The following is a 12,359-nucleotide window of genomic DNA, read 5'->3' as shown; positions in this document are numbered from 1 at the left end:
AATTTCCACAATGAAATAAGGTGTAGCGTAAAAATAAAATAATGCAATCTTAATTTCTTGTTTTAATTAAAATAAATGTTACATTCAAAAGTATAAAAAATGGTCATCTTTAAGTTAAAATAAAAATAATGAAAAGATGCAGCTGGTTTACCCTTTTCTTCTTCCTTTACTACATGTCCCATGTAAACTATGAGCTTCAACTCCTCCCTTCTGTTTCCTTGACTTTGCTACTTCGGACTTCTGCATCTCGTAAGATGTGTTACAATTTACCTGATTGGTCTATGTGTTTCTCTGTGTTATTTGGACTCGGTGCTTTGTTCGACTGCTGTATGTATAGAATAATGTAAAGAAAAACGCTGCCCAGATTAAAATCGACGATACATCAAAATCAAGTAATTAATATGAATCCGTAAATAACGTAAATTAAAAATATGTTTAAACAACTGTTATTTTATAGTTGTCTAATAACTGCCCTCTTGACTCTCCCTCTTCCTGAGGTGGATTTTTAAGGTCAATTGCACTTTTTACCTGTATAAATAAAGGATGTAGCGTCGCTTTTGCAAAAAACTGGTTGCATCTTCTACCTTGTGACTAGTGTGATTTTTTGGGCTAAAAATTACTTAATATAATTAATGACAGATATGTTTGGGAGCTTATAGGCCAACAAGTCATTTACAACGGTTTAAATACAGGCAATCATCTTTTTTTGGCAGACTACCATTATTTGGCACCGCCTGGCTGCGTCCACCTATCGGTGGCCTAGGATCTATAGCGTCATCGGTTGCTTGATAGCGAAACAGCCAATCACCGTAGAGTTACAGGGTAGTCGCATACGTATTCTTGCGCGATGACGTTGTTGAAGAAAAAAAACAGAACGTGTGTAAACGGAAATGGTGAATTGTTGTGGACAGTACACGTTGTGGGGCGAGAGAGGAGAGAAATGGGACAAAATCAAACTCCGTCCTAATGTTTTGCTCAGCGCTGCCGTGTGAGTTAGAAGGAGCCTAAAGAGAATCGACGCTAATGCAGACCTGCTAGCTGGGAGCTAGCAACCAGCAGAGGAAGGTACGTGTGACCACAGAAATAAAGTAGTGAAAAGTAAATGCTACCCCGCGCCGTCAGTACTTCTTACTGTTTAGTCTATTAAACTGTGTTAAACTGGTAATAGCACCTGTCCAGTGCTTTACTTACCTGGCGTTAGCACTGAGTAAGATGCGACACTAGCTGGTGTTTACCAGCCGTCATTTCAAAACGTCACTGACATATTAAGTGTTTCACAAATGCTCATATACGCGGCTTGCGTTTTAAAGACTTTAGAGTGTTGCACTGAAGACACCTGGGCCGTTTAACGACACATGCAGCCTTCAGGGACAACTCACGCTGAAGTAGGTCATGCCAGCTTTGCACCTTGTACCTCGGTTCTAAGTTCATGCAGCAGCCGCGTGTATCCGTCATGTTGCTTACTGAATCTCTGTAAGGGAGACAAGATAAGTGTGAATCACAAAGCCCCGATAGAAACCTCCTTTTTTGTGCTCCAGCCACCTTAAAATAGTTCCTAAGACTCATTTGGGCAGCAATTTTCAAACTTGAATTAGGGCTGCTCGATTATGGCAAAAATGATAATCACGATTATTTTCACTGAAATTAAGATCTCGATTATTTGACGATATTCATTTAACCCTTTAAGACCTACCATAGAACCAAGTCCTCCAGAGCTTTTTTTTTAATTTATTTTTTTACATGCTGTAGTGCCATTTTTGGGAGCATTTCAAGTTGCTATACATCAATACAACTGTCATAGCCCATATTTTAATAATATGTATGCATTAAGTCCAGAGTAACTACATTAATTGCAAAAAAGTGCAATAAACTACAAAAAAAATTGAAAATCGTTTTTGTTTTTTTTTACATATATTTCTACTTGGGGAAATTTAAGAGGCTTATCCCTCAAAACTTTAAATACAAAAAAGTTGCAAAAAATAGTTTACAACAACAGGAAATTTATTTTGAGTGTCTTCATAGTTTTATTTTGGAGATACAGCAATTTTTATATACTGCAGGAAAAACAAAAAACAATCCTATGATGCAAATTTGCAAAGAAATCAGCAGGTGCATCAAAATAAACTATTTCCAGCAGTGCAATTCGAGTTCTAAGCATCCCAGAAACAAGTCAAACATGACTTATAAAAACACCAGTATAGGCTTTTAAGGCCTACAAGTAAAAAACTAAATTTTCCGCGAAAAATGACGTCACTTCCGGTTTCGGACAAGAAATGGCGGACATGCGATAGTTCGCGTTGACGTCTTTTTCAATGTGGGAAGTGTTACGAACAGCTGATCAGATCGGCAAAGCGTGTTTCTGGAATATTATGTTTTTGTTCCTGCAAGCGCTTTTCATGCAGTTTTTGCAAAGCTTTATGTGGAAGCAAACCGTGACCGAGGACAAGCTGATGGCATAAGATGTAAGTACAACTCCTCCGATTTCATATGCAAAACAAATTATTGCGCTAGCTTACGCAGCTCCGGTTCTACAGGGATTTAAAGGGTTAACAATAACAATGTATTGAATAATGACTTTAAAAAATAATATAAAATAGTGTGCAAATACTGATTACAGTGCAAATGTTTGCAATATAAAAAATAAATGAAAAATGTAAACATCTATGTTTAGTGAACTTTGCAGTGTTGCTCTGTGGTGCAGCTACGACACTGTAGCAAAGTTTACACACTATGTCTACTTGACCCACGTCTCGACTCCGCGAACCCAGAACCCACTGAAGTTTTTTTTACCTCTCTTTTCAACCAATGGCAGTCACTCTCCTCTCCAAATAACTTCTGCATAGCTTTCCGAGCTTCCCTTGGGTCCTCTTAATTGTTGTGACGCGTGTTCGAAATGCAGAGAGGTGCGCTCGATTTGCCACACGGAGCAGCGCCAGAGTAAAGCACGAGGGAGGGGCTAATAATCGGCTCAGTCATTTTTAATGATCGTTGAAAGCCCAGATCGTAATCGTGATTCAAATTCGATTAATTGAGCAGCCCTAACTTGAATAAATTTTAGTTTTAGTGAGCGCCGGGACATAAAAACTGCACAATTGCCCCTCAAACGGGAATTAAAACTGTTTAAACGTGACTGACTGACAGATTTCAAGTTAATATTAGTCGTGAGATTCCCAAGAAAGTGCATTTCAAGCTGTTCCTCAAATGCAGCACCGCATGGTGATTTTCTTCTACCATGCCAGTGTAAACCCTGCTTTGCGCTCTGTGTTCAAAGATTAACAGAAAGGTGGAAGTAGGGCTGGGCCATATTATACCGTTCACGGTAATACCGGTATAATGTTAGGCAACGATAGGAAAATGAAATATCGCGATAGAATGGGAGTAAAACACGCATGCGCAGTGCCTTTGTTTTCATACGCACATGGCCGATTGTTGAGTGAAACTGATGAACCAGAATTGGTTTGTAAAAATGGTGCAACTTCCGTGATGTGGAACTGGTTTGGTGTTTGTCCGTCAGATACACAACAAAGCACATTTTTTTGCAGAACATGCAAGCAGCCGTTGTTATTGTCGTATTTGTCGGACTAAGATGCTCTTAAATCTGGGAGTAATCTGGGTCCTAAACTCCGTATGTTTCAGGTCAAACAACACTGCAGCATCACTAAGAGTTAAAAACTGTCTAAATTCTTTCATCTTTAATAAAACGATCAGCATTGCTGCTTTACCAGGTGTAACTATAAAGTTTAACTTCCAGGCATCCATGAAAACAAAAGTTATTACATTTAACGGAGTTAGAAGTTAGCAGGAAGCTAGCGGAAGTTAGCTCGCTAGTTTCGCTAGTTACCTAAGCATGATATAGCATGTTCTGACTGAGAGATTTCTGAAAAAAAATCAAACGTACAGCTCTGCTATCACTTCCAACATAAATGAAGACAGGAAACTAAACAGCAGTGATGTTTGTAGGGTTACTGAAGTTGGGCTAGCTGGTATATAATGATGTGCTACGTGATCGCTAGCGACACAGCTATGTTAGCATAACATAAACAGTGAAGCTGGAGGACGAACACTAACACTTTTCCACTTATAAAAGTGAACGTGAAGGTTCTTCATGGTTAGAGACAAATGCAATCGCATGGCAGGATGCTGTAAACGGACCAAACTTCAGTCAGGAGAACAACTGAGATAATCCATCCACAATACGAGGTTAGTCATTAATATACTGCAACAACATGGGAATAGAGCAGCTGCCAGAGAATTCAACATTAATGAATCAATGGTACAGAAGTGGAGGAAGCAAGAAGAATGAGTTTAATAAAGTTTGATTTATCTGACTGCTTTGTTTCGCTTAATGTGCCTTATAATCCCGTGCACCTTATGGTCCGAAAAATACGTACTGCACACTGCAGTTTAATGTTGCAAAGCACCTCTTTTTAACTTCAGTGGATATTATACATGGTTATGCTCAGGATATGTCAGCCCATTTCTACTGGAAATGCCTTTTGGTTAAACTTTCAGCAAGGAATTTGCATTTGCACTGTTACATTTTTATAAAGCTTTAATGTACATAAAAACCAGCTTCTTGTTTAAGTGAAAATAAATGGAAGGTTGTCTTTTTGCGCTAGTAATGTTGTGGAGTTGCATTTTGTCTCGCATCAATTATATCGTCTGTTATATCGTTATCGCAAATTTTCAAATATATATCGTGATAAATATTTTTGGCCATATCGCCCTGCTCTAGGTGGAAGATACAGATGGAAGAGTCTCTCAGTCTGGACTTGAGTGCAGTGGTCATACAAAAGGCAGTAAAAGGTAACTGTGCTGTGTTTGTGCAGCAGCCATGGCTGAGGCCGGAGCCCATCTCACATCCACGGTTGTCAGTGAGCAGCCATCAGTGTTTGAAGTCCTGGCACAGGAGTCTTTGATGGAGGCGGTCAGACCGGCACTGAAACATGCAGTCAAAGTGAGCGTGTGTGTGTGGTGGTACTTATACTTTCCATAGATCAGTGTTAGGGTTCTAACAGCCTAGCTCCTGGTGTCCTTTCCAGGTTCTGGCAGAGTCCAACCCATCCCGCTTTGGCTTCCTGTGGCGATGCTTTGATGAGCTCTACCTGCTGCTGGACCTCCTCCTTCAGAACCACTTCCTGTCTAACTGCAGTGCCTCCTTCTCGGAGAACTTCTACGGACTGAAAAGAGTTTCAGGCAGGCAGAGACTTCCTGTGCGCCTCGGGATGACCAGGACATCCCGCTGGTGGTCTCTTCTTCTTCTGTGCCTGCTGCCATACCTGCAGGCCAAGCTAGAGGCTACATTGGCACGGCAGAGGGATGAGGAGGATTTCTCCATCCGGTTGGCGCAGACGAGGAGCCAGAGGCTGTACCGGGCGGCCGTAGCAGCATATCCGTACGTCAGCTCAGCCTGGCAGACCTGGATCTTCTGTCAGCAGCTGCTGTTTGTCTTTGGAGTCTCCAGGACCCACAGTCCTCTCCTGTGGCTGACCGGGGTCAGACTGGAACGACTTAACACTCAAGATATCAGAGACATGGAGTGGAAAGCCAGGACTCCCGGGAGACCAGCTGGAGGAAGGTACAGCTCGCAAACTCCTTGCTGTCTCTGTTTTTACCCACAGTGGTGTCCTAACAGGTGTGCTTTGTACCCGGATAGATCACCAGTTGCAGATTCTAAACTGAAGGAAGTTTTTCATGCAGCCTGTTTAACTCTATGTTGCTGATACAACGTTCCATGCATTAAAGTGCATTTAGTCAGTGATGTAAAAACCACAAAACTGTTGTGTCCTTATGGTCCAAGCCTGTCTGCTGGGATGGCTCAGATCCAACACATTAGAAAACAGATGTTTTTCACAGAGAATATTCAGACAGTGAGATTAATTTCACTTTGTTTGGCCAAAGGTTTAAGTACTTTAAAAACTTATCAAGTTTAATGTTTGCTGATGTGCACTGTGTGGCTTTAGCTCATTTGGTGAATTGATTTGAGGCCACACAAACATACACTCAGTGATATTTTTTACAGTTCTTGAATGAGGAATGTCATAAAAAAAAACATTGCTAAACACCCACAATGCATTGTTTCTGTGTTCACAGCGTGATGCAGAGAGCGTGGTGGATGATGTCACAAGCAGCGAGGGGCATGGCTGTGTCTGTCTCCTCTTCCCTCTCTATGGGTGTTTTCTTCCTGCAGTTCCTGGAGTGGTGGTACTCGTCGGAGAACCTCAGCACAGTGAAAGCTCTCACCTCCCTGCCGGCTCCTCCACCCCCGCTCCACCTGCAGCAGGATCAGGGCGGGCTGGGCTCAGAAAGCAGGAACTGTCCTCTGTGCAGGAAGCCCCACACCAATGCCACCGTGCTGTCCACCTCGGGCTTCGTGTTCTGTTACCGCTGCATTTACACATACGTGAAAAGTAACCACCGCTGCCCAGTCACCGGATATCCCACCGAACTGCAACACCTCATCAAGATCTACTCACCAGAGAGCTAAAGCATCAAGCAGTCAAAGCAGACAAGATCAACTGTGTGAGAGATGATATACAGACACAATATGAAAATTATATTTGAGGGATATTCACAGCTGTTTTCCTTTTTCTATACAATAAACTAATAATGTCCTTAAAGTTTCTGAAAAAACTAATTCATTTTAATAATATTTCTTTTTTACTAAGTTTCAGCTCTTGTCAAAGTGAAAATTGAATAATAATAAAGCCTAATTAAAAGAAATCTAATAGGAGTGTAATTGTTTTTGTTTTTTTGAGGAATTTGCAGGATCCCTTAATTTGGTCACCAGTTGGGTTACTGGTTACAAACTGGCTGCATTTTAGCAGCTTTTTCCAGTGCTAGGACCAGATTTAGGCCTGTCACAGTTAGCATAAAAGCAGATCAGTCAGTGGGTCTTTTCCTCACAAATGAGTTGTTCACAAATAAGTTGTCATTACTGATAAAAATGTCTGTGACCTGGCAAAGATGTTTAAACTCCTACATGGTGGATTGTAAGATGCAACTTCATTTTTGTGGCCTTGTTGAACCGTTGGCCTGGTTCTGCCCAAAGAAGACCTGAGGCACGACCAGTTTGGGAACTTGGTTCACTTCCCTTTTACCCAGAAACCTAAAAAGTGTTCTCCTGCTGCACAGAGAAACATTGTCGAGCTGCTCCTAGTAGAATCAGTTTCTATGGTGTGAGTGCTCTGCTGCATCCCATAATGAGGACACATGCTAATGGAGATGGATTAGAATGAGATCTGGCCCTTTCCTCAAACAAACTGCAGAGGAGTTGGAAGAAAAATAAATATACTAATCAATAAGGTTGTGTGAACACACTCTTAGAGGAGCAGATGCATTTTGAATGAGCCTAGAAAGCATTTGTGTGTGTGTGTGTGTGTGTGTGTGTGTGTGTGTGTGTGTGTGTGTGTGTGTGTGTGTGTGTGTGTGTCCTGTTTCCTTTTTGCCTAAGCTGATCTAACAAGTAGAAGAGTTGTTTCAGATATGACCTTACGATCACACTAATGACTGACAGTAGGGCATAAACAACATAACAAGGTTAATGATGCTCTCATGTCTACACCAAATATAAAACCTTATCCAAATGCGATTTAAAGGCTCATAGCGATTTAGTGCTAAGCTAGCAGTGTACATAACGATGATTACTTCAAAAGTTTGGTCTCCATTCTCCAATCTAGAGTTTTCAGAGGAGGGTTCTCCTCGTGCACTGTTTGACTTTTCAGCAAGGAGCCAATAGGCTGTACAACCCCGAGCACTTGCTCTACAGGCCACTTGAAAGACAAGTCGATCACATCAAAAACCCCAACTTCAACAATGAAATTCAGTCTATGGCTAATTTCAGCTGCTGTTTTGTTAAGGCTTAGTTAGCCATGGACAGATGTTCCAACACAGACCTCATCTTTGCTAATTAGAAGTGGACTTGTGAGTCATCTTTAAACCATTTTACTGGAATCATATGAAACAATATGGTTCGCTGTGTGGTACAGACACGCCTGAGCTTCAGTTTTGGCTTGCTTCAGCTCAATAACCACGCTTGCTAGCTCAAATATGCTCACTTCTGGCTCGAGAAAATCAAGACAGTCAAAAAGCTAAACTGAACAAAGAGTTCAAAAATACTGCCACCCACCAGGGTAACTCCATCTCAGCCTCCCAGTGGACGCGCCTGTGGTATCAATTTCAAAAGCCGACTTGAATTCCTTCAAGAGTTAGTGCCAGTTGATCACATCATGATGGCAACTTTCAGGCTTTGCAAATAATCCATAGTCTGTATACAGACAGCCTCTTGCTGTATCTGAGACTAGAAAAGCGCTCTGTAAGTTTCAGAATACAAGTTACTGCACAGACCATCGGTGAATTGCTTTATTGAGTTTCCAGACAAATTTAACAACAAGCCCACTTAAAAAAAAAACAACAAAAAGAAAAAACAGAGAAACAGGTAATCAGGGTCAACATCACAACATTACAGCGAGAGTAATAAAAAAAGGGCTTCGTTAAAATGTCCACAAACCCCTGAAATGAAACTGAGCGTGAAGAATCACAATAGTCACCTTCCCTTTTTAGGCTCCTGCAACACAATCCATCAACAGCAAATCAGGACGAGGAGGGGAACAAAAAATAAACAAAACAAACAAAAAACAGGCTGAAACTTCAAAAAAGGGACAAGTATCATCATCAATAATAGTCACAGTAATAGATTGCTCGAATAGCGTGTATTGCACATGTGTACACATATATGCACTTTATATACATGTGAGTCAGCAAGAACTAGACACATGTTATATCGTCGCAACAGGCAAGAATCTGGAGAAAACAACAGCACAGACAGAGAAGAGTCAGGAATGTGCTCGTGATCAGTTTCAACAAAAATGGCGTTTCCCGAAAAGAAAAAAACAACGTTTCAGGCGCGAGCTGAAACGAGTGAAAGGTAACAGAGAGAACGTCTCCCCTCAAAAAACAGGAGGTAAATGAGGGAGAGAGGGCGAACCTCCTCTGTCTCCCTCCCACCCGACAGCCCAAATGTACCGCTCTCCCACCCCCGCCCCTGAACACCGCATGATAGCAGGACACTACATTTACACCACAGTATCAAACATATCAAGAAATACACAGTATCAACTCGTAGCAAAATAGTCCGAGTGTGTGTGACTGTGTGCGTTTCACCTCAGTGTCGTGTGGGTGGCAGCAGCAGTAAAGCTATGTGGCCTCCAGGCTGGGGAGGTGCCCTGACAACCCAAACCATCTCTCTGCATCAGCACGGTGTCCTGAAAGAGTTCTCCATTCCCTTCCCTCTTCTCTTTGGGCTCTTCCAGCTAGCGCAATCAGCCCCCGTGCTGAGGCAAGATCCCAATGTTTCCCACCTCGATCTGTGCTCATAAGTGTCCTCGACACCAAGCAGCAACCACTACAGCTGAAGGGTTTGGCCGTCTCTTGGTAACGTGCTAAATCAACGCAACCACAAGTGGTTCATTCAGTTTTTCCAAATTAGGCCAGGTTTGTCCATCGCATCTGTCGACTACGACGACACAGAGGAGCTCACTCAAAATCGAATCTTGGACAGTAATGCTAATATGAAATTTGGGTATTTTTAAAGATGAGCAAAGTTTAGAACTGTTCACAACCATGTGTGAAGAAAGGGATAAACGTTTGCCGTCATATACTTTGGAAACTTTGCTGGTGTCAAGTTTTGCTCGCTTGGCAATTCCGTTTCTAGATCCGACTGAGTTTGCAAGAAACCCATCTGAACAACATCTTGGGAGGATTTTCCTGTTATTTTTTTTCTAATTCTTTTAAATCTTTAATATTTATTGTGGAACTAATAAAAACCACAAAATAAGTCTGACCTAGCGAGATAAGGTAGCTAATCATGAGCTCTTATAGGTTTACATGTTGACTTGTTGGGTCAAGGCTTTTTTTTAATGTGATTTTAATTCTTGAAAATACCTAAATTGTTATCCAAACTTGATTTACAGGAAATCAACTAACAATTTGTTCCCTTTGTGAATGCAAGAACAAGGAAAATTGGAAAAATTGTGTGCACTTCCAAATCAAAGGACTTAGAAAACCAACATCTGATTTATTGGTTGTTTCCATTTTACTGGTTTCTCTTCACTTGTTTGCATCTCAAAGGAAAACCTACCAATTAGATTAGATGCTAATTGCTGCTACTGAACCTTTTTCCTAATTATTACAAAAAGCAAAACTACATTTCTATATCATCTTTTCTAAAATGGAAAACAAAGTCTTACTGTTTAACTACATCAACTCAGTCTTTTCTTCTTCACTGGTTTAACAGTTTAGGCCAGCAGTCCCCAACCCCCGGGCCTGGGACTGGTACCGGTCCATGAGTAGTTTGGTGCCGGGATGCGAGTATTGAGGCTCAGGTGTGAAATTCATGGTTTTCAGGGTTTTTTAGCATTATTTTTTTATCGTTTTTTTCGTTAACTCGGTTTCCCTGGGTCCTTTCCGTGTGTTATGAATAAATCTTCTTTTTTTTGGTACTTGTACTGGTTTTATTTTGTTGCATTTACCCGCTACACCTTAAAGGCCAGTCGGTGAAAATATTGTCAGACATAAACCGGTCTGTGGCGCAAAAGAGGTTGGGGACCGCTGGTTTAGGCCACAGTGACCATGATGCCCACAAGATGCTAGTCTAGTTATTGAGGGAATGGAAGATCCTTTAACAAAGTGAATCTTTTACTTGTTGTTACTCATTTTTATAAATGTTAAGGTATTTTTCATCTGAACCAACACCTGTGGTAGTTGCTGCTTGCCTCCAAAGTTCTTCATTTGCTCCCTTTGTGCTTGCATGAACTCCAGTCGAGCTCAGAAGCTGACCCCGTGTAGCACTGCGGTGTCGGGTCATTAAAACGATCGACCTGTCCAGCTCTCGCTCACTCTACGGCCCCCACGAACCCGACGCAAGGCGCTGCTATTACTGACTGCGTGTTAAATGGACAAAATGCCCTTAGTGTTTACAATAGTACAAAAAGACTACACTAAACCACCTGGAAACACAGGTCAATAAATCAATCAATCAATACTGCCTCTCCATTCCACCTGACAGATAATATACACAAAGAGCACTCAACCACACTGTGTAAAAAGGTACAGAGAGTTCCTCCGATCATCGGTTGCTATGGCCTTCTCGCTCTCTGTTCCCGTCACTGCAGTTCTACCACTGTGGTATTGCTTTAAATGGACGAGACCCAGAGGTAGCAGCGTCGGCTAGAACACCACAAAGGGTCCTGGGAAATGAAGTTTAGTGAGGTTGACGATTACGTCGATCAGAGTTAGTCCCCTGACGTCCCAGTATAGTGTTTCTGAGTTGAGTTTCAATAGGTTTTCATAATAGGCCGGTCCAGCTCTGAAGCTTCTGTGTGATTGGTCAGAATGGGAAGGTGGTGGCCAAACAGCAGTCAGCAGGCTTGAGCCTGAAGTTGGGTAGGTTGAGTTTTTGAGACTGAACAAACCTCAACACTTTCAAACATTCACTTTAAAGATTTCATGAGTGGTGCAATTTGACTGCACTTTTTTAATGAGGATGTGAGGATTATATCATGTAACAAAGCACTCGCTCCTTCATTACTGCACTGAAAATAGTGGATTGTCAGCACTGATCCAGGAACAGCACACGATGCATTCTCAGTCATTGTCACAGAATGTAAGCGAAATTTGTGTTAAAAGTTTTAACAGCCTTCATATGCGCTCTGTTCATTGGATGTAAGTCACCATGATATATAGTCGTGGTAATAAGAAAGTACGCCCTATGTAACTTCTAATGTTTCACATATCAGTACATAATCAGATAAAGTGCAACCTCAGAATCACCCCAAGGTCAGAGAAACTGACATGAACCCAGGCAGAGCACCTCGGGTATGAACTAAAGCAATGTTGTAAAGAAGAGCTGTTCCTCCAACAGTGTGAGGAAATGATAGTCATACAGCGGTTACTGCTGCTTGTGCTTCTACAAACTACTGAATTATCCCAGCTTTTATTTATCTGACTTTGTAATGACCTCATTTAAAGAGCTGGTGACGACTCAGTCATTTTGTTTATGCCCGATACTTAAAACCTTAGAATAAACAAAGCATGTACTTTTTTTTGACTCAAACGAGACTGTTAAAAAATCTGAGCAATGCTCTTAAGTCTTAATTTGAAAAAGAACAAGCTTGAAATGAGAAATCATCTCGACACGAGGATGCAACTAAACAATATGAGAAAACAGAAAATGAATCTATCAAGAAATTCTAATTCTAGGCGGATCTCCCTGTGATCTATTGATGTAACAGTGATATTGATAAGCCTGCTGAGTTGCACATTTTTCTGCCAGCTTTGGCTACAGCTGCTGTGTAGCTTTC

At 41.4% G+C, this 12,359-nt stretch overlaps 1 protein-coding gene across 3 annotated transcripts; it reads left to right on the top strand.

Moving 5' to 3' along the window:
• Positions 1-873: 873 nt before the first annotated feature.
• Positions 874-6,713, top strand: pex12 (peroxisomal biogenesis factor 12). 3 transcript variants are annotated; one of them, XM_080905791.1, is made up of 4 exons: positions 874-1,065; positions 4,833-4,957; positions 5,043-5,578; positions 6,094-6,713. In XM_080905791.1, exons 2-4 carry the CDS (start codon positions 4,835-4,837, stop codon positions 6,485-6,487), a joined length of 1,053 nt encoding a protein of 350 aa, XP_080761917.1. In that variant the 5' UTR covers positions 874-1,065; positions 4,833-4,834; the 3' UTR covers positions 6,488-6,713. The 3 variants fall into 3 exon arrangements, with proteins under 3 accessions (XP_080761917.1, XP_080761916.1, XP_080761915.1); XM_080905790.1 differs by having other exon boundaries at positions 4,830-4,957; XM_080905789.1 differs by having other exon boundaries at positions 4,736-4,957.
• Positions 6,714-12,359: the final 5,646 nt, after the last annotated feature.

Source organism: Rhamphochromis sp. 'chilingali', assembly GCF_963969265.1.
Source record: "Rhamphochromis sp. 'chilingali' genome assembly, chromosome: 15".
Classification (NCBI taxonomy): domain Eukaryota; kingdom Metazoa; phylum Chordata; class Actinopteri; order Cichliformes; family Cichlidae; genus Rhamphochromis; species Rhamphochromis sp. 'chilingali'.
Note: the sequence above shows the minus strand (reverse complement) of the source record. Positions and strands in the feature narration are given on the sequence as shown.